This window comes from Chlorocebus sabaeus, chromosome 16, assembly GCF_047675955.1.
Source record: "Chlorocebus sabaeus isolate Y175 chromosome 16, mChlSab1.0.hap1, whole genome shotgun sequence".
Taxonomy (NCBI): Eukaryota; Metazoa; Chordata; class Mammalia; order Primates; family Cercopithecidae; genus Chlorocebus; species Chlorocebus sabaeus.
Genome location: NC_132919.1, coordinates 78,723,096 through 78,747,544, shown reverse-complemented (window position 1 = coordinate 78,747,544; position 24,449 = coordinate 78,723,096). Strand labels below are relative to the sequence as shown.

General features: G+C 59.5%; 1 protein-coding gene and 1 pseudogene across 6 annotated transcripts in view; both read left to right on the top strand.

Annotated features, from left to right (window-relative positions):
- AATK (apoptosis associated tyrosine kinase) overlaps nt 1-24,449 on the top strand; it is a 47,505-nt gene that overhangs the window by 13,158 nt on the left and 9,898 nt on the right. For 4 of the 6 annotated variants that reach the window (XM_008013208.3, XM_008013209.3, XM_037993195.2 and 1 more), the window contains exons 2-6: nt 17,366-17,499; nt 20,606-20,750; nt 23,262-23,341; nt 23,892-24,010; nt 24,156-24,243. In XM_008013208.3, the coding sequence (XP_008011399.3) occupies nt 17,366-17,499; nt 20,606-20,750; nt 23,262-23,341; nt 23,892-24,010; nt 24,156-24,243 (566 nt within the window). Of the gene's footprint in view, nt 1-17,365; nt 20,751-21,902; nt 22,101-23,261; nt 23,342-23,891; nt 24,011-24,155; nt 24,244-24,449 lie in introns of those variants that run through there. The other 2 variants (XM_073005479.1, XM_037993197.2) reach the window with 2 other exon arrangements.
- Nucleotides 8,452-17,358, top strand: LOC140708801 (uncharacterized; annotated as a pseudogene).

Sequence of the window (24,449 nt, the reverse complement as noted above, 5' to 3'; positions counted from 1 at the left end):
GTGGTCAGATCCCCAAGGATAGCTCAGCTCACCGCCGAACGTGCTTTGTAACAGGAAGGAGCGTTGGTGTCAGCATCTGCTTCTGAGGTTGCTGACCTGGTTGAATTCCCTGACAAAGGACTTTTGTTGTGGTTTGTTGTTTTCTTGAGACAGGGTTTTGCTCTGTGGCCCAGGCTAGAGTGCAGTGGTGCAATGGTGGCTCACTGCAGCCTTGACCTCCTGGGCTCAAGCGATCCTCCTGCCTCAGCCTCCCAACAAGCTGGGACCACAGGTTGGAGTCACACTGCTGGCTGATTCTTGAATTTTTGTAGGGACGGGGTCTCATTATGTTGTCCAGGTGGGTCACAAACTCCTGGGCTCAAGTGATCCTTCTGTCTTCACCTCCCAAAGCTCTGGGATTACAGGTGTGAGCCCCCGCTCCCAGCCAAAGGGTTTTTTTTTTTTTTTTTTTTTTTTTTTTTTTTTTTTTTTGAGACGGAGTCTCGCTCTGTCACCCAGGCTGGAGTGCAGTGGCCAGATCTCAGCTCACTGCAAGCTCCGCTTCCCGGGTTTACACCAATTCTCCTGCCTCAGCCTCCCAAGTAGCTGGGACTACAGGCGCCCGCCACCTCACCCGGCTAGTTTTTTGTATTTGTTTTAGTAGAGACGGGGTTTCACCGTGTTAGCCAGGATGGTCTCGATCTCCTGACCTCGTGATCCACCCGTCTCGGCCTCCCAAAGTGCTGGGATTACAGGCTTGAGCCACTGCGCCCGGCCCATTGTTTTTGTTTTTTATTTTTTGTTTTTGAGACTGAGTCATGCTTTGTTGCTCAGGCTGGAGTGCGGTGGCGCAATCTTGGCTCACTGCAATCTCCGCCTCCCAGGTTCAAACGATTCTCCTGCCTCAGTCTCCCAAGTAGCTGGGATTACAGGCAGGTGCCACCAGACCCGGCTAATTTTTGTTTGTATTTTTAGTAGAGATGAGGTGTCACCATGTTGGCCAGGCTGGTCTCGAACCCATGATCTCCAGTGATCCACCCACCTCAGCCTCCCAAAGTGCTGGGATTACAGGTGTGAGCCACCGTGCCCGGCCCCAAGGCTGTTTTTTTGAAGGCAAACATAGCACTGCCTGTGAGGGGTTGGAAGTCTCATGCGACTGAATAATTTGGTGGGGAGATTTGTATTTTTTGCTTGTGTTTTCACTTCTTCTATGATCGAGTTGATACCCAAATTAAAGGCCATGCTTGTCAACCTGACCACCATGTGCATCTCCTTTGAGCACACTTACTTTCCAAATAAAGACAGTCTCAGGGTCCTAGCTCTGCCTAACATGACACAACCCTCTGGTGATTGTGATTTTGGGGATTTTAGATTTCAGGGGTTTCGGCGTATTCTGGAGGATGGCGTTGAGACAGTGTCTTTCGGGATTATGATCAAAGTCCCTCCTTAATCACTCCCAGGCAAGTCTGGCTTTTGGGGTCAAGGTGTCCTTTGGACACAGCCTTTGTCCTGGGAGGCTCGGGGGAGATGGGGCCAAATAACCAGCCAGATGGGGGAGGCCGGGCCTCTGAAGAACTGGGTCGCGTGGGGGACTGGCCTCAGGTGGCTGCTGCCCCGCAGATGCGTCTGAGCCACAAGTGTGTGCACGCGCCCCTGGCCACGGCACCCCCCAGCCCCAGGGAGCCTTGCTTCATAGAAAAGTTAATGCTTGATCCCAGGCACCGGGTCTGTCCTTTCGTTTCTGGGGGATGTATCTTTCCACCTCACCTTGGGGATGTGGGGGCGGACGGGGGAATGGGGAGGCAGGTGGCCTGGGCCTGGGTTCTGTGCAGGTGGGGCTTGGCCGACACCTGGTTTCCGTGTCTCCACCTGGAAAAGTGACTGTGTCTGTGCTTGGGAATTCTGTTTCTCTCAGACTCTTCTGTGTCTGGGCCCTTGTGCAAACCTTCGCAGAGAAACCCTGATCCCCAGCCAAAAAGTTCTATCTGCCCTGCAGTAGGGGGGCACAGAGGGCCCCCTCCTCTCTTCTCCTGCCCCAGGGACCCCAAGAATCTTGCTACTTCAGCCTGCCGCTGAGAGAGGTGGGGTATTCGTGACCGACAATGGGGACCACTCTGGGCTTCCCAGGGACACTGGCCTGACCCCTGGGCATGCTGACTCCCCCAGTACCGCCTGCCCTTGACTCAGCGGCACGCCTGCCAGGGTTGCGCCAGTTCCTTCCTGCACGGGATCCCGTTTGCATCACCAGATGTGGGAAGGGGACCCTGGTGCCAGGAGGTTCTCAGATGCCCCACTGAGGCCCACCGGCCGGCCACCCAGGCAGAGAGGCCCCTGTCTGTCTGCCTTTGGGGCCAGAGCCCGCTTCCAGCCTGCTGACCACCCCTTGTGCCCAGCCTTTCCATGTGGCAGTGCGAGGGGGCGTCTCAGGTCCCCAGAGACATTGGATGAGGAATGAGCTCTTCACAGTGTGAGCAGTGGAGGGTGTCTGGCTGTGATAGGGGCATAACCCAGGACAGCCTGTTGTGGGAATAGTCCCTGTTCTGGGAGGATCTGGGTGGCTTCCCAGAGGGGCATCCCTGGTGGCAGAGCACAAAGGAGGTCTGGGGGAATGGGCAGTGAGCTGCCGGAGGTGCTGAGGAGTAGGATGGGGGGAGCATTGGGATCAGGGGGAGCCCTAGGATGGGGTGAGGAGCACTAGGTTGAGGGAGCCCTAGGAATGGGGGGGAGTGCTAGGATGGGGAGGGGCGCCTGTCCCCACCCAGCATTGACACACGGATGTCAAACTGTTCACTTAAAAAAATGTATTGGGGCCGGGTGCGGTGGCTCACACTTGTAATCCCAGCACTTTGGGAGGCTGAGGCGGGCGGACCACGAGGTCAGGAAATCGAGACCATCCTGGCTAACACAGTGAAAGCCCATCTCTACTAAAAATACAAAAAACTAGCCGGGCGTGGTGGTGGCGCCTGTCGTCCCAGCTACTCGGGAGGCTGAGGCAGGAGAATGGCGTGAACCCGGGAGGCGGAGCTTTCTGCATTCCAGTCTGGGCCACAGAGCGAGACTCCGTCTCTAGAAACAACAACAAAAAATATATTGAGGGTATAATTCCCACAACACAAAATAACCATCTTACAGCAAACAGCTCAGGGGCTTGTAGAACATTCACCATGGTGTGGAAACCACCACCGCTTCTAGTTCCGGAACATTCTCATCAGCCCAGAAGGACGCCCCGTACCCATCAGTGGTCCCTCCCCATCCCGCTCCCCTCAGCCACCCGCACACTTTCTGTGTCTGGATTTGCCTGTCTGGGTACCGAGTATCCACGGAACCGTGTGCTGTCCCATCGGGAGGCCCCAGGCTGGTCTGCCACGGTCCCATGGCAGCGCGAGGGTTCACTTGTTATTTCCCATTAAAAAAATCACGGTCCTCACGGGTCAGCTGTTCACCTTCCTCCGGGCTTGAGCTGCCGGACCAGAGGGACATGCCCCTCCAGGAAGACTGGGGAAACTGAAGCTCCAGGCATTTTGAGGCTGGGTGGTGGGGGCCCTTCCAGTGGGGGTTCCTGAATACCCTGTGCCTCAGGCCCTGCCTCCAAGGGGACCCTGGACAAGCAGAGAGCACGGACGGGCGTCAGTGGGGGGCAGAGTTCATGGGAGCACAGGCTCCAGGCACCCCAGGCACCCAGGGCTGTTATGAGCCCACTGCCATGGGAGTCAAGTCCAGGGTGGGCTGGGGGCTCCATGGACAGGGCTTTTAGAAGTGGCTGTGATCTAGGTCAGGAATGGCCATGGTGGGTGACTCTACAGACCCCCGGGGAGGCGTGAGCAGGGTCCCCCTGGGCTGGTGCCTTGGGTGGAGGTTGGAGGCCTGCAAGGGGCTAGAGGATGTGGAGAGAAGACAAGGGATCGGAGGGGCTGGGTTTCCTCAGGGAGCTGGGATGGGTGGGTGGGGGAAGGAGTTCGGTTTCCCATAGGGCCGGGGAGGGCCAGGGCAGGACCACATGGGGAGCTGGTTTCAGCGGTGTGTGGTTGCGAAACTCCCGGGCAGCCTGGTGAAGACGTAGGGTGTGGGCGGTGGCCACCCGGCCTGGTGAAGATGTAGGGTGTGGGGGGTGGCCACCTGGCCTGGTGAAGACATAGGGTGTGGGCGGTGGCCACCCGGCCTGGTGACGGGGCTGGAGGCTGCGGCGGTGGGCGATGTGTTGGGGTCAGGGAAGGGAACCTGCACCAGCTCAGGGGAGGAGGGTCCAGCCCAGGATGGGTGGGTTGTGGACAATGGAGGGGGTGCCCAGAAGCTGGAGGAGGCTGACGGGGCTGCCCTGGCCCCAGAATGCAGCTCTCAGGATGGCCGTCCCTTTTGCTCACCAGTCATGGGACATATTCAACCCAGAGCTCCGCCAGGGTGCACCCAGGACAGAGCCTGGATCGCTGCCCCATCGCTGGCCTGGCCAAGGCACCTCCACCCCTGGTCTCCGTGTCTCCCTCACCTGGGGACACCTTGCCAACTGCCCAGCTGGGGGCTATTCCCAAGCATCCTGGTGTCGTCCTCACTGGCAGGGTCATCTGCTCCTTGGATACCCAGGTGGGCTCTGCTGGCTCAGAGCAGGACTGTGGACACAGGCAAGGGTGTCCGTGTGTGTGTGCGAGTGTGTGCATGTGCGAACGTGTCCACGAGTGAGCATGAGTGAGAGCGTGTGTGTGTGCATCTGTGTGACAGCACATGCACGTCTGTGCATGTGTGAGAGCACATGTATGAGAGTGTGCATATGTGGACATGTCCATGAGTGAGCATGTGTGAGAGCGTGAGTGTGTGCATGTGTGTGAGAGGACATGTCTGTGTGTGCAAGTGTGTGCCAGTGTGTCTCTGTGCTCCTTCCCTCCCTTGCCCCAGGTGTGCCACAGGCACCTCAGGACATTGCTGTCCCCTCCCACACTGTATTCAGTGTCTTCCATCGGGGGATCCCCGGGGCTCACCCCCAGGTACCTCATCCCAGAGCCATGTGTGGCTTCAAGTCCAGCCAGTCATCCTGGAGGCTGGTACTGGTCCAGTGGATGTTCCCTGTGTGCTGGCCTGGGCTGTGGTCTTGGGCAGGGAGGGTCCCTGTGGACTGGGGTGGGCTCCTCCCAGGACCACACCAGGTGCTTTGCAAGGGACCGGGGGCTTTGGGACTGCAGGTCAAGATGGAGGAGCTAGTGGGAGGCTGAGCGTGGTGGGGGCAGTGCAAAGTGGACGGAGACCCCAGGGCAGGTGGCCATTCTGCGTCCAGCGTGGCTCTGTAAAGGCAGTAGTGATGGGATCGGGTTTGAGTGATAATCAACTACAATTATACATCGTCTGATTCTAAACGCAGTGCATGCTTGTTGTAGAAAATGTGAACGTGCAGAAGGCAACCAACCGGATTTCTACCTCCCAAGACAAACACTTCATGCTTTGGTGTATTTTTTCCCAGCTTTCTTCTGTGTTTTTTTGACAAAGTTGTGATCAGGATTTGTAAACAGTTCTATGTCCTGCTTTTTGTTTCTACCCTTACTGAGGGTAGAGGGAAGAGAACCAAATGGCGCATGGTGACCGTGTGTAATTTCCTTAGTTCTAACATCTGTATACGAGACGTCAAAGCCCATCAAATATGTATATGCACATCTATCTATACCCCACACCCTACAGCCACAATAACACGTTTCCCTCATGCCCTGGTCTTGGGCGCCCTGCACGTCCTGCTTCTTTTCCTTAGCATAACATCGTTGCTATCATCCCATATGTTTAAAACACCTTCTTTTCTTTGAGACAGGGTCTTGCTCCATCACCCAGGCTCGAGTACGGTGGCACAATCTCAGCTCACTGCAACCTCCATGCCCAGGCTTAAGCAATCCTGCCACCTCAGCCTCCCGAGTAGCTGGGACCACAGGCATGTGATACTATGCCTGGCTAATTTTTTTTTTTTTTTTTTTTGTATTTTTAAATGGGATTTTGCCATGTTGGCCAGGCTGGTCTCAAACTCCTGAGCTCAAGCAATGCACCAGTCTTGGCTTCCTGGGATTACAGGTGTGAGCCACCTCGCCACCTCACCTGGCCTGAAACATAGTCTTAAACTCACTTTTTATGGCTTATTTTGCAGATATACCATTGTTTTTATTTCATCATTTTTTCACTGTTGAACATTTAGGCTCTTTTTTACTTTTTGTTTTTGAGATGGAGTCTCGCTCTGTCTCCCAGGCTGGAGTGCAGTGGTGCGATTACTGCAACCTCTGCCTCCCGGGTTCACGTCGTTCTCCTGCCTCAGCCTCCCGAGTAGCTGGGACTACAGGTGCCCACCACCACACCTGGCTAATATTTTTTGTATTTTTAGTAGAGATGGGTTTTCACCATGTTAGCCAGGATGGCCTCAATCTCCTGACCTTGTGATCTGCCTGCCTCAGCCTCCCAGAATGCTGGGATTACAGGCGTGAGCCACTGCGCCTGGCCTGTTTTTTACTCTTATAAATACCACTGCAATGAACATCTTTGTGCAAATAGCTTTTTCCGTCTGTGGCGTTCACTTTCTCATTATTTATTTATATTCTGGATGCGTGTGCCCTTGAGGTTATTTTCTTTTTTTCTTTTCTTTTTTTTTTTTTTTTTTTTTTTTGAGACAGAGTCTCGATCTGTCTCCCAGGCTGGAGTGCGGTGGTGCGATCTCGGCTCACTGCAAGCTCCGCCTCCCGAGGATTCATGCCATTCTTCTGCCTCAGCCTCCCGAGTAGCTGGGACTACAGGCGCCCGCCACCACGCCTGGCTAATTTTTTGTATTTTTAGTAGAGACGGGGTTTCACTGTGTTATCCAGGATGGTCTCGATCTCCTGACCTCATGATCCGCCCACTTCGGCCTCCCAAAGTGCTGGGATTACAGGCGTGAGCCACCATGCCCGGCCAAGGTTATTTTCTTAGTGTAAATTTCCAGATGTGGAATTACTTGGCTGGAGAGAAGGCAGGTCTCCAGGCTGTTCTGCTTTAACACCCACCAAACTGCCTGGGCCACCAGTTCTGATTTACTGGCTTCTAAAAACTCCCACTGTCTGGAAGCTGGACATGTTATAATTCTGCATTTCTTTATGATCAAGGCTGGACATCTTCTCATGGATTTTGGGCAGTTTGGTTTTTTGTTGTTGGTTGTTTTGAGACGGCGTCTTGTTCTCGCCCAGGCTGGAGTGCAGTGGTGCGATCTTGGTGGCTCACTATAACCTCCACCTCTTGGGATCAAGCAATTCTCCTACCTCAGCCTCCCGAGTAGCTGGGATTACAGGCCCGTGCCACCATGCCCGGCTAATTTTTGTATTTTTATTAGAGATGGGGTTTCATCATATCGGTTAGGCTGGTCTCAAACTCTTGACCTTGGGTGATCCACCTGCCTCAGCCTCCCAAAGTGCCGGGATTACAGGCATGAGCTACTGTGCCCAGTCTTGTTTATGTTTGGGATCTTAAAGTATTAGTTAATTTTCACTAATTGTGTGTTCTGTGTAGTCATGACATCAGCTCTTTGACACATTTTTTGTAAATTGTTTTTTCTGGTTCGCTGTGTGCCTTTAATTTGAGGGTTTTTATCGAACACACTTTTTCTCTCTTTTTTTTGAGATGGAGTTTTGCTCTTGTTGCCCAGGTTGGAGTGCAGTGGCACAATTTCAGCTCACTGCAGCCTCCACCTCCCGGGTTCAAGCAATTCTCCTGTCTCAGCCTCCCGAGTAGCTAGGATTACAGAAACATGCCACCACGCCCAGCTAATTTTTGTATTTTTAATAGAGACGGGGTTTCATCATATTGATTAGGCTGGTCTCGAACTCCTGACCCCAGGTGATCCGCCCGCGTCGGCCTCCCAAAGTGCTGGGATTACAGGCGTGAGCCACCACACCCGGATGGAACAGACATTTTTATGGAGTCAAAGCCTGCAATATTTTCTTTTGTGATCCCTTCCATTGCTTTTAGCTTAAAAATCCTTCTCCATTCAGAAATCTAATATTTACCTATTTTCTTCTAAGATGTTGTGATCTAACTTAGAATCAATCTGAAGTTATGCAGTCAGGCTTTTTTTTTTTTTTTTTTTTTTGGTTGGGGGAGTCTCGATCTGTCGATAGCCCAGGCAGGAGTGCAATGGCACAATCTTGGCTCACTGCATCTTCCACCTCGGGAGTTCAAGCAATTCTTCTGCCTCAGCCTCCCGAGTAGCTGGGATTTCAGGCATGCGCCACCTGGCTAAGTTTTGTATTTTTAGTAGAGGCAGAGTTTCACCATGTTGGCCAGGCTGGTGTTGAACTCCTGACCTCAAGTGATCCACCCACCTCGGCCTCCTGAAGTGCTGGGATTACATCCGTGAACCACCACGCCCAGCCTGCAGTCAGGCTTGTCATGGAGCGTGGAATCCTCTGCACGGCCAGGCCCAGATTTTGGTGGGTCTGTGCCCCAGCACTGTGAGGTTCTCATTGTTGTAGCTTCTGACGTGTTAATCCCTGGAAGGGCAAATTTCCTGTCTGTGCTTTCTTTTTCCACCCTGTTAGCTTCTTTCACCGGGGAGCTTCGTCTGTGGCAGCGTCTCTAATGGGCACCAGCACGTTGGACTTTGGGATTCACAGGAGTGAGCCGGGCTCTGACTCTGCCACACTCTCGAGTGTGGATTTGATTAAGACAGAAGCTTTAATAACAATGAAGGCAAACTCCTCCTACGCTGGAAATGTGAATGGCGGGGGGGCGTGGGGTGGGAGGGGCACTGAGAGTGGGTGGGCGGCTCTTAAGGGAGGCCCGTGGGCTCCTGCAGGCCCCCTGCCCAGCGCTCTTGCCACTCTGTTGTTCCAACTGCAGCAGCCCTGCCTAGGGGTACCTCCAGGGGCCACTGTGTCCTCTCAGCCACCCAGAGGCCTGCTTTTCCCTGACACTGTGGCCACCCTTTCCCAGAGTCCCGGCCACATTGCTCCAGGTGTGAACAACTGGCCAGCACAGAGCGATGGGGAGGGCAGTGCGGGGGCCGGGAAAAGGGGCCTTGACCTTTACCCCCAGGCTCCCATCTGCAGCTTTGCTGATCCTGACCCATTTGTGGGTGTGATTTGGGGACATTTTGGGGGCATTTTTGGGGGGTGTGGGCCAGGCTAGGTCTGTGCAAGAGTCCCTGGCTGTTGGTGCCACGAAAGCTGAAAGAGACTGCCTCGGGGAGGGGAGAGGAGGGGAGCGAGCCTCGAGTTCCTGGAGGGGTGCATGGAGCCACTTAGCAGGAAGCTTCCTGAGGGGCCGAGCGGGAACAGGGGTGGGGACAGAGAGCCACACCTTGTGTGCTGGCCACCCGTCCCTGCAGGAAGGCAGCTTGGGCGGAGGAAGCATGCAGGGGCAACCCCGGGCCTTGTGCTCACCTTGGGTGCACCTGCCGTTGTGGGGTGAATGGCCGGGAACCTTGGAACCTCAGACTGAGCTGGCACGTGGGGATCACGCCCACACCCATGGGGCATGCCAGGCACGCCCAATGGGTGAGCAGAGCCTGGAGCCCCGGAAAGGTAGGGCCCAAGGTTCTGGAAGAGGCAGTGTGGGTGGAGAGAGTGGAGGCCTCGCCTTACCCTGTGGGGATCACACCGTGTGACCACTCACCATGGGGCCCCTGGACTCCACACAGTCCTGGCCTTATCGGGGTGGGGATTGCTAACTGTGGGGCGACGTGCTGAGGAAACAGACTGTGAAGTCAGAGGGGCCGAGGAGGCTGGAGGACCAGGTGTGGCCATGGGAGGCGGGGCTGCGTGGACACAGGAGGTGGGGGCTGCATGGAGTTGAGGGGAAGTGCATTTGGACCCAACACAGAAAACTTCCTAGCTCTCAGCTTTGACCAGGGCCACCCTGTGCTGCAATGAACACCCGGTCCCGGGGACAGCCCTGTAGACGCTGGACCAGGTCAGGTGATGTGTCCTGGGACTCCAGGGTCCGCACAGGCTGCCTGGGACCTGGGGCTGCTGGAGGCGGCTTCTGCCTGGGACGTGTGCAGGTTGCGGGGGTAGGGGCTTGCCGAGCCAGGTGTGCCCAAGGGCTTGGGCTTTGGGGCCATCCTCAGGCTCAGCCAGGCCACTCTCGGAACTCTCTCATGGCCTTCGAGGGAGGACCGTGTGCCGGCAATGCTGCCGGCTACAGCACCCCAAGCTGGGATCCCTCAGCTCTGCCCTGGGCAAGCGCCATCCTGGACCATGCCTGTGTTTTGAGCTGAGGCTACGCTGTGCCTGGAGCTGGCCTCCCTGCTCCTCCGTGCGTGGTCCAGCATCCCGGGAGCCTCCTGTCCTCTCCACCGCCTGTGTAAAATGGCTGAGAGTGCCACCTGGTGGGCGTGAGGGTCGCACTGACCATGCGTCCACGCCTCGGTGGAAAGGGTGGTTACAAGTGAAGTGGACTTTGGGGGATGGGGACAGGGAGGCTGGCTGGCCGGGGCGGGGGTGGGACCAGGTCCTCACTGCTCAGGGGGACTCACAGATGAGGGGCCACTCCCAGGAGGATGGGACTGGCTCAAAACCAGCAGCCTGTTGTGGGGGTGTCTCCACCACAAGCACCTACTCGTCCCTGCACTTGGCCCCCTGCCGGCTCCCTCTGGCTGGCTCTGCCTCTTCCCTCCCCAACCTCTCAGCAGAGGCAGCACTCCAGAGCCAGACAATGGCCAAATTAGACATTAACTTTGAAACTGGAGGCTAAGGCGGGAGGATCGATTGAACCTAGGAGTTTGAGACCAGCCTGGACAACATAGTGAGACCTGTCTCTACAAAAAAAAGCGTAAACATTAGCTGGGAATGGTGGTGCAAGCCTTTGGTCTGAGCTACTTGGGAGGCTAAGGTGGGAGGATTATTTGAGCCCAGGAGTTTGAGGCTGCCGTGAGCTGTGATTGCATCACTGTGCTCCAGCCTGGGTGACAGAGCGAGATTCTATCTCAAAAAGAAAAGAAAAGATAGAGCAGGCCCAGTGGCTGATGCCTGTAATTCCAGCACTTTGGGAGGCCAAAGCAAGTGGATCACCTGAAGTCAGGAGTTCAAGACCAGCCTGGCCAACATAGTGAAACCCTGTTTCTACTAAAAATACAAAAGTTCTCCGGGGGTGGTGGTGGCAGGTGCCTGTAATCCCAGCTACTTGGGGGGCTGAGGTGGGAGAATCACTTGAAATGGGGAGGCGGAGGTTTCAGTGAGCTGAGATCATGCCACTGCACTCTAGCCTGGGTGACAGAGTGAGACTCTGTCAAAAAAGAAAGAGAGAGAGAGGGAGGGAGAGGGAAGGAGTGGGGGAGAGAGAAAGAGAAAGGAAGGAAGGAAAGGAGAGGAGAAGAGGAAAAACGGGCACCAGAGGCCTCTAGGGTTAGCCTGGGCAGAGTCCTTGAAGCCGACCTGGACCTGCCCCCCACACGTCCAGCCACGTGTACACAGCAGATATGCCCTCGCCACCCCCACCTTGGGACCAGCTGGTGCCAGGCCTGAGCCACTGCATCTGAGTATGGCTTTGAGGATTGATGGTGGCCCTCTAGGGACCGGCCCAGCTACCAAGCTTTCTGTGGCACCCCCACCCTCGCTGGGCCCGTCCTGTGTCCCAGGAGGCACAGGGTGGGGGGCAGACACCACAAAGGGTTTGCTGGGGAGCCCCTCGGAAGGGCCGCGGTGTGAGTTTCCTGTGGCCGCTGTGGCCACTGACTACAGATTTCATGGAGTCGATTATTGTAGGTTCTGGAGATCAGAAATTGAAAGTCACTCACTTTCTTTTCTTTTTGGGGGGACAGAGTCTCACTCTGTCGCCCAGGCTGGAGCGCAGTGGCGCAATCTCAGTTCACTGTAGCATCTGCCTCCTAGGTAGCTGGGAGTACAGGCACACGCCACCATGGCCGGCTAGTTTTTTGCATTTTTAGTAGAGATGGGGTTTTCACCATGTTGGCCAGGCTGGTCTTGAAGTCCTAACCTCAGGTGATCCACCCACCTTGGCCTCCCAAAGTGCTGGGATTACAGGCGTGAGCCACCGCACCCGGCCACAAGTCACTTTCATTGGCTACAGTCAACGCAGTGGAGGCTGGGCTCTGGGGAGAGTCCACCCCTGGCCTTTTCAGCCCCTCGCATCCACGGCTCACAGCCCCTGTGGCCCCCACAGCCCCCACAGCCTCTGCTTCTGCAGTCACTTCTCTCGTCTCCAGTTCCTGCCTCCCTCGTCCAAAGACCCTCGGGATGACCCTGGCTCACCTGGCAATCCAGGCCGATGGCCCCACCTCAGGTCCTTTCCTTAATCCCGCCTGCAAAGTTCCTTTTGCCGTGTAGGGCACCCAGTCTCACGTTTCAAGGATTGGGAGATGGACAGCTCTAGGGGCTGTTACTCTGCATACACCAGGTTCCCTCTTACCAAATCTGGGGAAATTTGAGAATCAAACTGAACAATTATAGTAACACGTTACAGCTCATTGGAATGAAAAGGAGCTCCTAAGTGTGATGTAAATAAATGGGAATGATAGTGTCTTGAGCACTGATATGAAAAAAGCAAGTGGGGGTGAAGGCCCTGTCCTCCCTCACGGCAAAGTGCTGACCAGGAGACGCAGCAGGAACAGTAGAAATAGTCACCAGCCAAGCCAGGTGGCACATGCCTGTCACACCTGTAATCCCAGCTACCCGGGAGGCTGGGCGGGGAGGACTGCTTGAGGCCAGGAGTTCCCGGCTGCAGTGAGCTGTGATCGCACCACTGTATTCCCATCCGGACAACACAGTGAGACCCCATCTCTAAAACAAATAGAGTCACCCTCTGGGGGTCCCAAGAGTGGCCGATTCAGTGCCAGTGGACAAGGCTGGTGGACAGAGGACTCAAGGGCTGTGACGATCCTGGTGCATTTTACCCCGCATGGGTGAGGCCCTGGTTCCTTGTGTGGGCAGTGGCCTTAGGAAGCCATAGCCTGGACACGTGTGTGCATGCTCGTGTCACAGTGTATCCACCGCAGGCTCACACAGGCACCCTCCAGCCCAGCTGCAGAGGAGGCAGAACTGCGCCCATTCTCACCATGGCCAGGGGCACAGCCTTAGCAGTGCAGCAGAGGGCTGGGGGCGTCTGCTTTCTTGGGCTCTCGTAAGGCCTGCGGGAGGACCAGGGACTGCAGTATGGCCAGGCTGGGCTTGGAAGAGCCTGAGGGCCGCGCGGTCTGTGTAGCGGCAGAGGGCCGGGCTTGGAAGAGCCTGGGGGACACTGTGCAGCGTGGGTGGTAGCAGAGGGTTAAACAGTGGGATGCTGGTTTAAATGGGCTTTCAAGAAGTTTCAGAAACAAAGTCATGTGCAACTTGTGTCTTCCTGGGCACAAGCTTGTGGGCTGTGAGGTCCCAGATACCCCTTCTCACATCTGGGCAGAGTGAGGCATTAATGAGTGGGACAGGCAAGCAGACCCCACAGAGGTCTCCCCACCTGCTCGTGGGGCTAACCCCAAGGAAATAAGTGGGGCTTTCGCGTGGCTTGTGGAGGGGCAGGCGTGGCGTCTGGAGCAGGGTATGGAGCTGGCAGAGCCGGGCCACCCTTTGGGTGTGCTTGTGACATCCCTGAGCCTCGGTTTTCATACTTGTAAACTGAGGATGATGATACTGAGCAGGCCGGTAGTGGGGACTGAGCCAGGGGATGTGTGTGCGCATGTGTGCGCCTGTGGAGTTGTGTGTGCGCGTGTGGGTGTATGTGGGTATGTGCGCTTCTGGGTATGTGTGTGTGCATGTGCGTGGGTGTGTGCGCGTGTGGGTGTGTGCGCATGTGCACACGCACGTGTGGGTATCTGTGTCTATGTATGGGTATGTGCGTGTGGGTGTGTATGCACGCGTGTGTGCGCATGTGTGGGTGTGTGCATGCGTGTGTGTGTGCACGCATGCACGTGGGTCTGTGTGTGCATGTGTGTGGGTATGTTTGCACACGTGTGGGGGTTGTGTGCGCATGTGGATGTGTGCATGCTGGTGTGGGTATGTGCGTGCGTGTGGGTGTGTGCATGTGTGTATGCCTGTGTGGGGGTGTGCATGCACATGTATGTGCGTGGGTGTGGGTGTGCGCACGTGTGTTGGTGTGTGCGTGTGTGTGGGTGTGTGCGTGTGCCTGTGTTGTGTGCACGTGTGTGTGCTTGCATGTGTAGGTGTGTTCGCACGTGTGTGGGGGCGTGGGCTCACATATGTGGGTGTGCATGCGGGCGTGTGCATGTGGGTATGCTCGTGTGTGGTTATGTATGTGCACGTGTGGATGTGTGTGTGTGGTATGTACACATGCATATGCACGTGTGCACGTCTGTGTGTGACATTTATGTCTTGGCCCGTGTATGGTGTGTGCACAAGGTCACAGGTATAGTTGCATGCATGCTACATGTGCATGTATGTTTCATGTGTTTTCATGCATGCACATATGTGGGCACCTATGTGTGCTGGATTGTTACAAGTGTCATGGTGCCCAGGGTACTAGGCCTGGCCCTTGGCATCTGGGGTCAGAGCGTGGTCTGTCTTACAAGCTGACAGCCAGTGGGGCCCCGGCAGCAGGTGCCTCTGACGAGGGCACAGAGAAGGTTCTGGGAATGCAGAGGTGGCGGTGGGTGCATTAGGCTGTGGGTGCCAGGGTGGCCGAGAGCAGGTGGGCCTGAGGGAGGCATCAACCTGCGGCCGAGAGCCTGTGGGAACCCCCTCCTCTGCCCAGGGTCCTCTTGTGGCCATGAGGACAGGGCCTGGACTCGCTGGTGTCCTGGACAAACCACCTCACTTCCATGGGCCCCAGTGTCCTCATCTGCAAAGTGGGATGGTAGTAATTCCTTTTTTTTTTTTTTTATTAAGGCAGAGTCTTACTCTGTTGCCCAGGCTGGAGTGCAGTGGCACAATCTCGGCTCACTGCAACCTCCGCCTCCTGGGTTTGAGCAATTCTCCTGCCTCAGCCTCCTGTATAGCTTGGATTACAGGCTTGTGCTACCACGCCCAGCTAATTTTTGTATTTTTAGTAGAGATGGGGTTTCACTATGTTGGCCAGTCTGGTCTCGAACTCCTGACCTCAAGTGATCCACCCAAAGTGCTGACATTACAGGCTGAGCCATCACGCCCCGCAAAGGTGGTAGTGATTCTGATGAGGGAGGGTCTCTGGGTGGAGCTTCGGACGGCCGCTGTCAGATGGGATCCACTGGCAGTGGTTTCTGCGGCTCTGGGCGCTGGTAGGGGCTCCAGAAACTGACCGCTTCTGTGGATTGGAAAGCCTAAGTGTGCCGCCTCTCCTTGCAACCCTCTGGCTCTGGCTGGCTTGTGTGGCCACCCCCCACGCCTACACATCCACCTTCAGGGACATAGCCTTGTGCTCATGGGCAGGCCTGCCCAGTGCCCCTGCCCACCTCTGCCCTCCATTGAGTCAGCACGTGGTGCTGAATGACCCCCCATGGCCGCCCAGCACTGGGACCGGGGCCTTCGAGAGGGGAGAGGGGACTCAGCAGGGCCGTGCCCCAGGGCCAGCTGCCTCAGTGCAGGGGGGGACAGGGGGGATAGGGTCTTGGGGCGGGGGAGCCCAGGGTGGCTGAGGTGGGGCCCGAAGGGGAGGTTGAGGGGGAGGCTGAGGTCGGGCCTCCTGGGGCTGCCGTTTGCCCAGCAGGTGGCCTGTCCAGCCCCAGGGCTCTGCCGGCTCTGAGGACGGAAGTCCAGATCCTGGCCCCAAAAGGCCACAGAGAGGTTCCTTCAACTCACCCAGTGTGTCCCATGAGGGAAAGGTCAGGAGAGGGACCAGGAGGGCGTGGGCGAGGGTGGCAGAGGGGTGTGGACTGATGCCAGGCAGGCACCAGATGGAGCCTGGGAGATGGGCACCATGGCAACGCGCAGTCCCGGAAGGCACTGGCTGCTTCAGAGGGCGGGGCCTGCTGAGTGCCTGTGAGCCTCTGCCTGTGTTCCTGCCGTATAGGTGTGAGAACACGGGGGCTTACCCAATGTGCGGGGTGTCCTCACATGCATGACACGCACGCACACCCTGGAAACCTCGCCTGGGACGACATCTGTTCACGGCCCCACCCGTTGGCTCTTCTCCACGTGCGGCAGAGTTGGTTTCCTGCCCCAGTAACCCGGGTCTTGCTTTGCCGGCCGCCCCTGCCTCCTTGTCCCCACAGCCCTGTCTGGTCTTCACTCCAAGCCGTCCTGAGTCCTCTCTTCCCCGTGTGTGGGTGTGGGGAACAACCTGGAGACCTGAGCAGGAAGCCCAGGGTGCCCTCACTGTCTTCTAGCTCACGCCACCTCGAGGCAGCCTTCCCAGATGCCCCGTTAGCCTGCAGCCCTGGCAGAGCAGGCCAGGCGAGGTCAGCTGTGCCACCTTGGGCAGCCCTGCCCTCGCTGACCCTGTTTCATCGCTGGTCCAGTGGGGAAGAGATGACAACAGCTTTGGGGGTGTGCTGGGCCAGGAGGTGAGGTGTTGAGGGGTGTTGGGAGCTGAGAAGCTGTAGGTGCTCAGTGACAAGAGGCACTGGGGGTGGCCGGGAAATCTCCAGGGCCAAGTGGAGGACAGCCAGACAGAAAGCTTTTAGGGAAGGGCACGGATTGGAGCTGGGTGTGGTGGGACGGGGCAGGCCCAGGGGATGGAGCCAGCAGGTCAGTGTGCCCTCCCCTGCCCAGGGGACACCCGGGCTGGCCCCCACCGTGTCATCCTGTGGGCAGCAGATGGACCGAGCTTCCTCGAAGCCTGGCTCAGCTCAACTGTCCTGATTTGGAAGCCGGGCTCAGCTCAATACTCAGGTGTTGGGAGGGACGCTGTACTGTCAGTTTCCCTCTGAGATGAGGGGTTCTGTGGACCAGCAGCTGCAGAAGAGGGCTTTCCCGCGGTTCCCAGGACAGAAACAGCACCAGAGGCCTGGCAGTGGGTTTGGCAAGGGGACAGCTTGGAGGCACCAGGTGGCACGCAGGAGCCCTGCTGTCCAGCAGAGGCAGCACCACCTTCTCAGGGACAGTGAGGTCCCCGCACCTCAGAGGCTGGAAGAGCCTTGAGCCCTCGCTGTCCGGAGCCTGATGCATGGACCGCAGATAGCAGCCAGCAACATGGTCTCCTGTGTTTGAAGAGTCCATGTCCCCTTCCCAGCCCCAGAGGGGCAAGGTGGAGTGACCAGCATCCGGGAGGGAGATGGGGTCCCCCTGTAGCCCCTGAGACCCTGACTTCTCAGAGGGGTATCTATGAACCCCAGAATTGGGAACTGGGCAGGCTCTCGCCACTCTGCCAACCCCATGTCCCCCTGGCAAGGCTGGGGCGGCATCCAGTGACTGACTGCAGGCTCTGGCCACCTGCTCGCCACACTGTGAGGTGTGGGGTCTGGGGCGAGAGGTCAGGGTGCTGAGGCCCAGCCTGGACTGGGGCTGTGGAGCCTGGAGCAGGGGCAGGGGCCTGGCCGGCCCTCAGCCATGGCCACTCTCACCGCGCTGCTCTCCCGCAGACGGTGCCCCGCTCAGCGAGCTGTCCTGGCCATCCTCCCTCGCCGTGGTGGCTGTGTCTTTCTCCGGGCTCTTCGCCGTCATCGTCCTCATGCTGGCCTGCCTGTGCTGTAAGAAGGGCGGCATCGGGTTCAAGGTGAGGCCTGGGGGCCGTGGGAGCTGCTGTGGGATCCCGCAGGCAAGGCCTGTAGCGTCCACTTGACCCTGAGCTTCTCTCCTTCCCGGGGCCACCAAGGTGGCTGCTAGGTGGCCGTAGTCACTGCGGGGCCACCTGGGGACCATGTGGACCCTGGCCCAGGGACTCCATAGCTCCTCCTCAGGAACCTGCCCCAGCTTCCCTGACTTTGAAGCCGTCTGTTGGGGCGTGATCTGATGCTCCCACTTCAGCCTGGGATTGGGCTTGAGCACTCATGGAGGCTGAGGACAGCCTTTCAGGGGGCGTCGGGGACTCGAGCTGGTGTGGGAGGGGGCTTGCCTCCCTAGAGGCCCCTGAATCCTGGTGAAGGAGCTGCCTCTGCAGGGGGCCCTCACATCCCTCGGAATTCAATCTGCAAAGGGAAGTCCGGGCCGCCCAGACAAGCTCCCCGCACAGATACCTTCTCACCAGTTGGTCACCTTGCCCGGGGTATCTTCTGCCCTCTGGGGGGGCAGTGTGTGATGCTGGAGCCCTGCCTGCTGGTTAGGGAGCATCACCAAGGGCAAGGCCTGGCCTCACTAGGCCGCCCTTCTGGAGGCCAAGGCCCCCAGCCAAGGACAGGTGCTGAGCACTGTTCCTCCCGCTGTCAACCCCCAGCCCACTTCCAGCTGTAACTCCGAGCAGCAGGGAGGGCCAGGCAGAGAGCGCCCCGGGCAGCACTGCTCACCCCTCCCGGAGTCTCCATGGGCCCCATTCCTGCTGATGAGCAAACGACACCCTGGCCTGGACCTCTGGTGGTTCACAGACCCACGGGGGTCGGCCCCGTCCCTGGGCCAGAGGTCGGATTCTTAGGCCAGGAGAAGTCAGAGAGGGAGGAGGAGGGGGGAGGCTTCGTTCTGCGGCGCGCGCAGCACCCCGTCCATATCTCAAGGGCGCTTTTCTACAAAGTGACCCGTGCCCCCGCCGGCGTCACCCCCATTTTGGAGACAGTCCCAGAGTCCTCCCTGCCCCCGTATGTCATGACGCAGAGTGGGCCAAGGATCTGGCCCTGCCCACCTGTCTCGCTGGCCTGGAAGGTGACGGTGTTGAATGTGGCCTTTTTGCCTTTTCCAAAGGCCACATTTTTCACCCTTGCAGAGCCCTCGGAGGTGGCCTAGGCCCCGTCAACCAATGAGCAGCTGCGGGCCTGGGCGGCAAAGCTGTGGCCCCAGGCTGTGGGGTCTGCGCTGCTGCCCAGAGCCCCTACCCTGCCCTGGGGACATGCCCCTGGACCTGCTGGCTCCAGGGGCCGGGCCAGGCAGCGCAGGCGCCTTCCTGGGGATCCTGAGGCCAGAGCCTCAAGGTCTTGGCGGGGGCAGGAGTGGAGGTGGGGCCTGGGTGGGACGTGTGGGGCTATTGTATCAGTGGCCCCTCCTCGGGGCACTGTAAGAACAAGGCCCCAAACAAGGGCTGGCCACAGCTCCTCCTCCTGCGCCCTCCTCACCTCCTTGGGAACATGGTGCCCGGAACATTCCAGCGCCAGCGTGCCTCTGGGAAGTCCTGCCTCCACACTGGGCTCCCTCCTGGGATTTGGGGGCCTGTGCCGGACTCCCTGGTGGGGAGCTGTGCTGGGGGAAGGGGCTGGGCAGGCCCCTAATGCTGACCCTGTGCTACCTGATTGCACGCTGCATCGGCAGGACCCGGCCGGCCCCCGGGCAGCAGGTAATGCCTGGAGCCCGGGCCCGACCCCAGGGAGAGATGGCATCTGTGACCTGCGCCCCTCTACAAAGCCCAGATGGGCGGGGCCAGGGCTGGGATTAGAGGGCCAAGAGGGGGCTTCTGGGGTGGCCTCCTGGGTCCTAGGGAGGGGGAGTTGCCCACACAGCACCTGCATCCCCCATCCCTGTGTGCTCCAAAAGTGCAGGCTGGGCCAGGCCTGCGGGAATACCAACAGAGCCACCCACCCCTCTTTTTGCAGCCCAGGGAAGGGAGGCATCCCCAGGGTCACACGTAGTGTGTGAGGAGCCCAGGCCTCCCCTCCCACTGCACTTGCCTGTCCTCGGACTCACCAGCCCGAGTGCTGGCCAGGATCCAGCGGGAAGTCCCTTGACCCATCCGAGCCTCAGTTTCCCCACCGGGGCACTGGGAGTTGTGAGGAGGCAGAGAGGCTGTACTGAGTGCTCGGGGATTGCGGCTGTCACTGTGTGCCCGGGGCCTTTGCTTTCAGCTGGCCCAGGACTTTGGAGACTTTGGCTCTCAGAGCAGGAATGCGCCCTGGACTTGGGGGTGGGGTCTCCCCTATACAGGTGTGGCCTCTGCATTTCAAAATAGCAGCCTGGCAGGGAGTGGCCCAGTCCTAGGCTGCACGGGGCCAGGCTCTTAAGGAGTCCTGGGAGCTCCGGAGGTGGTGCGGCCACCAGGCAAAGGTCCAGGGCCGTCGGGGTGGATGGCGGTGGCAGGTGGGCTCTGGGCTCCCAGGCACCCAGGAATGCTCCTTGTCCCTACAGTGGGGGGGTTGCTTAGTTGCTTCTCCCACAGGACTGTGGGACAGGGGGCGATGGAATTCCTGTCCCCAAAGCTGCCCCATGGGAGGGTGGAACCCCAGGCAGGGCCTGGGGTGAGGGGTGCTGGGGGTACGGGTGGTTGAAAGGTATTGGAGGCTGATTCTGGATGGGCAGGGCCAGTTGGCCTCAGTGCCCTCACCTCGGTCCCTTGGTTCCCTGCCTCTAGGCCCTTAGGCCCCAAGGTGGGGCTCAGCCTGGGCGTCCACCAGGGAGGGATGGGGGAACTGAGGCCAGGCCAAGGCGCTGGTGCCTGCAGCTCATCGCACCCTTTCTGGAGTCTGAGATGGGTCCTCTTGGCTCTGGGATCTGCCTCTGGCCCCTTATGGGACAACTGAGCCTCTGGTGGGGGGCGTGGGGGGTCAGCAAGAGGAGACAGATAGAAGGGCAGTTAGCAGGCGTGCTGGGCCGTTAGCCTGCAGGGGTGGGGGCTCCAATTCTGGGCCATGTACCCCGTCCTGTCCTGCCCTGGGAGCTCGGCCCTGGAAGAAGGGGGCCTGGAAAGGCCCAGCCACACCCTTCCTGGACCTGCGAGAAGCCCTGCTCACGCCCGGCCCGGCCCGCAGGAGTTTGAGAATGCGGAGGGGGATGAGTATGCAGCTGACCTGGCACAGGGCTCCCCGGCCACGGCGGCACAGAACGGGCCCGACGTGTACGTCCTGCCACTCACGGAGGTCTCTCTGCCCATGGCCAAGCAGCCTGGACGCTCAGGTGAGGGCTGGGTGGGGAGACGGGGTGGCCTCCCTCCGGGGCCCAGGTGCTGGGTGTTGGGTGTGACCTGGGGGCGCCAGGGAGACCGGAAGACTCAGCTCTGGAGTGGGAACAGCACAGGGCTGGGAGTGGCCGGTGGGGTAGACGCAGTGTGCGGCCCTGGACTCCCTGTGGCTGCGTCCCAGGCTGCGCTGTGGGGCCAAAGGTGCATGTACCTCTTTCTCCTGGGCCTGGAGGCCGGCCAGGGGTTGGCAGGGTCTGGTACAGCCCTGGGCCTCCAGCCTGCCCTGCCCAAGGGCTGCTATGCACAGGGGCAGGGGTGGGCACTGGGGCAGGGGTGACACTGGGGCAGGGGTGCAGGCTGTTTGGTCCTGGACACGGCCATGTGCTGGGGGCAGGGACTCTTCTGCAGTCCAGGGATGCTTGACCCCAGATTCCTGCCCCCTTGAGCGCCAGCCCTTCAGGGACACGGGCTCCATTGTGCATGGCGGGAGGAGGGGCCCTGGTGGGGCCCCTGTGGGCGGGTGGTGAATCGGCCTTTCACTCAGGCTGGGGGGAGGGGCCGAGGGGTGGGGCTGACCCAGGAGTGCAGGTGCAGGCAGGGCCCTCAGCCACAGCCTCATCTGCCCCCATCTTAGGGTCCTAGGCCGACCACTCACACGGGGTGGATGTGCTGGGGGAGGCGGGGGGTGAATGGCCAGGCTTCAGGAACTCCCAGTTCTGTCCTGGAGCCTGGGTGGTGAGTGGGGATCCCTCCAGAACCATCAGATCTCAGGCCCCCTCCCAGGAAGCTTCTAGCCTGGGGCTTCCCCCATCACTGCCCACCTCCAGCTCCTCTGGGAACACAGGCAGGAGGGGTGTCAGGCCAGTGGGAGGGGACCCTGCCAGCCCCGTTGGGGCTCTGTTGGCACCAGGGCCTGTTACCACAGTGCCATGAAGGCTGCCTCACCTGCTCTGAGCTGTGCCTGGCTGGACCCTGAGAGCTGGCTCTGAGCCGTGCCTGGCTGGGCCCTGTGAGCCTCGCCTTCATCGTGGCAGCCTGGCACCCAAGGCACTGGTCTGGGACCTAGAGAGGGCCCCCAGCCCCCAGCTTCGGAGCCAGGGCCTCAACACCTGTCCTACTGTGCCCCGTCTCCCGGAGGACAGGTTCCCAGTTAGGCAGGAATCAGGGCTGGCACTTGAGCTGTGAGCACATCTGTGGCCGTGCGCGGAGGACTGCAGCCACCCACTCAGCGCACGAGGTCTTCTGACATTCCCGGATGGCTGCGGGGGTCCCTGAGCCCTGTGCTGACCTTGCTGGGAGCTGCCAGGGACCATCCAAGGGGCCACTGCCCTTGGGTCCAGGGGCAGGTATGTGCCTAGCCCCTGCAGATTCTCCGAACCACCTCTGGAGGACCGTCCTGGGGACTGGGGTCGGCAGACAGGGACCTGGAAGAAAGCAGTGGTTACCTGTTTCTCTACTTTTAGAGCTCTGGTTTCAGTTTTCCGGGGGGCATGTGCTTCTAGAGAGGAGAGAGACTGGGGTGAGGCCAGAAGAGCAGCCCCAGAGGTCAGCGGGGAGAAACCTGGGCAATGGCCCCACCCCCTGGGGACTGCAGAGAAGGACGGCCGCCTCCGGCGGTGCCCAGGGCCTCTGGACTGTCTCAGCACCCATGGTCAGGACCCCCACACTTGCTCAGGGACAGTGTGGGCGTGGACGCCCCAGGGTGAAAGAGGGCTGTCCAGACAGGCTGGGCTCGGGACACAGCGCCCGGTGGGCCCACATGCTCGGTTCTGCCCTGCCCCACCTCTACCTTTTCTGGGTCTCTGGGCCCTGGAAGGAGCCCCCTCCCCCTGGGCTCTCCTGGCAGCTGGGCTCAGACCCAGCCCCGTCAGCCCTCTGGGCAGCTGGCGTGGGAGCAGAATTCGGGGAATCCCTCGGGGCGTGGGCAGGCATGAGTGGGCTCTGCCAGCACTGGCCCCTTCCTCCCAGGCCTCACTGACCCTTCCTCCCACTGACCTCACCCGGCCTGGCCCTCGGGGAGAATGGGCCAGTGTGCTCCGTGCGGGGTTGTGCCAAGCAGCCCCCAACAAAGGAGCCTTTGGTGTTCCTGGCGTGGGATGCCAGCCTGCGGCAGGGTGGGGGTGGGCCGCTGCAGTGCCCTCCCTGTGCCGTGGCCCCAGCCTCTCGCTCAGCCACACTGCCTGCCTGGTACAGCCCATGTGGTGGGTCCAGCTCCAGGCCCTGCTATCCCTCGCCCAGCTATTCCGGTGGCTTCAGGCACCTTCTCCAGACCTATCCAGAAAGATGCCAGATGGAGCCTGCAGCTCCGTGGCTTTTCTGGGAAGCAGCGGCCCCTGATCTCGAGAGACCCTGGCTCCTGATGCTAGCCCCAAGGCTGCCAGCTGGTGCTGGGGACTCAGGACAGTTCCCCAGAGCAGGCCAAGCGGGCAGTCCCTCCAGGGGCCAGGTGAGGAAGCTGGGGGGTGCGAAGGCCGCACTGGGTCCCTGAGCCCCCTGCTTGGTTACAGTGCAGCTCCTCAAGTCCACGGACCTGGGCCGGCACAGCCTCCTATACCTGAAGGAAATCGGCCATGGCTGGTTCGGGAAGGTATGTGTCCCACCTGGGAGAGAGGCTCTCGCCTGGTAGGCAGAAGGGACACACGGATGCAGACCTGCTCTTCCTGGGAGCCACCCCCGCCCCGAGGGTCCCTTCTCTGGCCCCTGGGCCCTGCTGGATCCCTCCTCAGGGAGGTCTTCAGGGTCTGGGTGCATTCCCTTCTCCCTAGGGGGTCCTGGGGTCAGAGGTACCTGGGGAGGGGCCCTGGGAGGGAGAGAAGCAGGCTCTTGGTCCTGGCCTTCCCCCGACCCTGGCCTAAAGGAGACAACTGGGTCCCTCTTCCTCACTTCAAACCCCCAGAGAGAGAGAGAGAGCAGCGGGAGACCTTGGGGAGAGAGTAACACAAAAGACTCAGAATATTACAGCCAGAGGGTCGCTGGGAGGGGTCCGGAACCCACACCCTGCGCTGCAGTGAATGAACTGGGCACAGGAGGAGAAGGGGTCTGTCCTGGGGGCCGGGGTGGGGCAGGTGGGAGAAGAGTAAGGCCTGGAAGCCGGGGCCTGTGGAGGCGGAGCAGCCACGGGTGACGCTGTCCCACAGGTGTTCCTAGGGGAGGTGAACTCTGGCGTCAGCAGTGCCCAGGTGGTGGTGAAGGAGCTGCAGGCCAGCGCCAGCGTGCAGGAGCAGATGCAGTTCCTGGAGGAGGTGCAGCCCTACAGGTGGGAGGCCATCGGGCACAAAGGCCCACACTGCGCGACCCCCTCCTCCCCCTCCCCTGCTCGGCCCGCCTCCCCCTCCCCCGCTCCTCCTGCCTCCCCCTCCCCCGCTCCTCCCAAGTCAGGGGCCGCCTGTCCACTCCTGCAGGGCCCTGAAGCACAGCAACCTGCTCCAGTGCCTGGCCCAGTGTGCCGAGGTGACGCCCTACCTGCTGGTGATGGAATTCTGCCCGCTGGTGAGCTGCTGCCCAGGGGAACCTGGGGCCTTTGCTGAGCCGGGGCACTCCCTTGCCCTGCCAGTGTCTGGTGCCACCCCCTCCCTGGGGGCCTCACATCCTCCCTAAAGCCAAGACCCAGGGACCCTACCCCACAGACTTCCAGAGGGGGCCATGGGGAGACCCAGCCTCACTGGGGAGGGACCGTGGGGGCTGGGCACAGGACA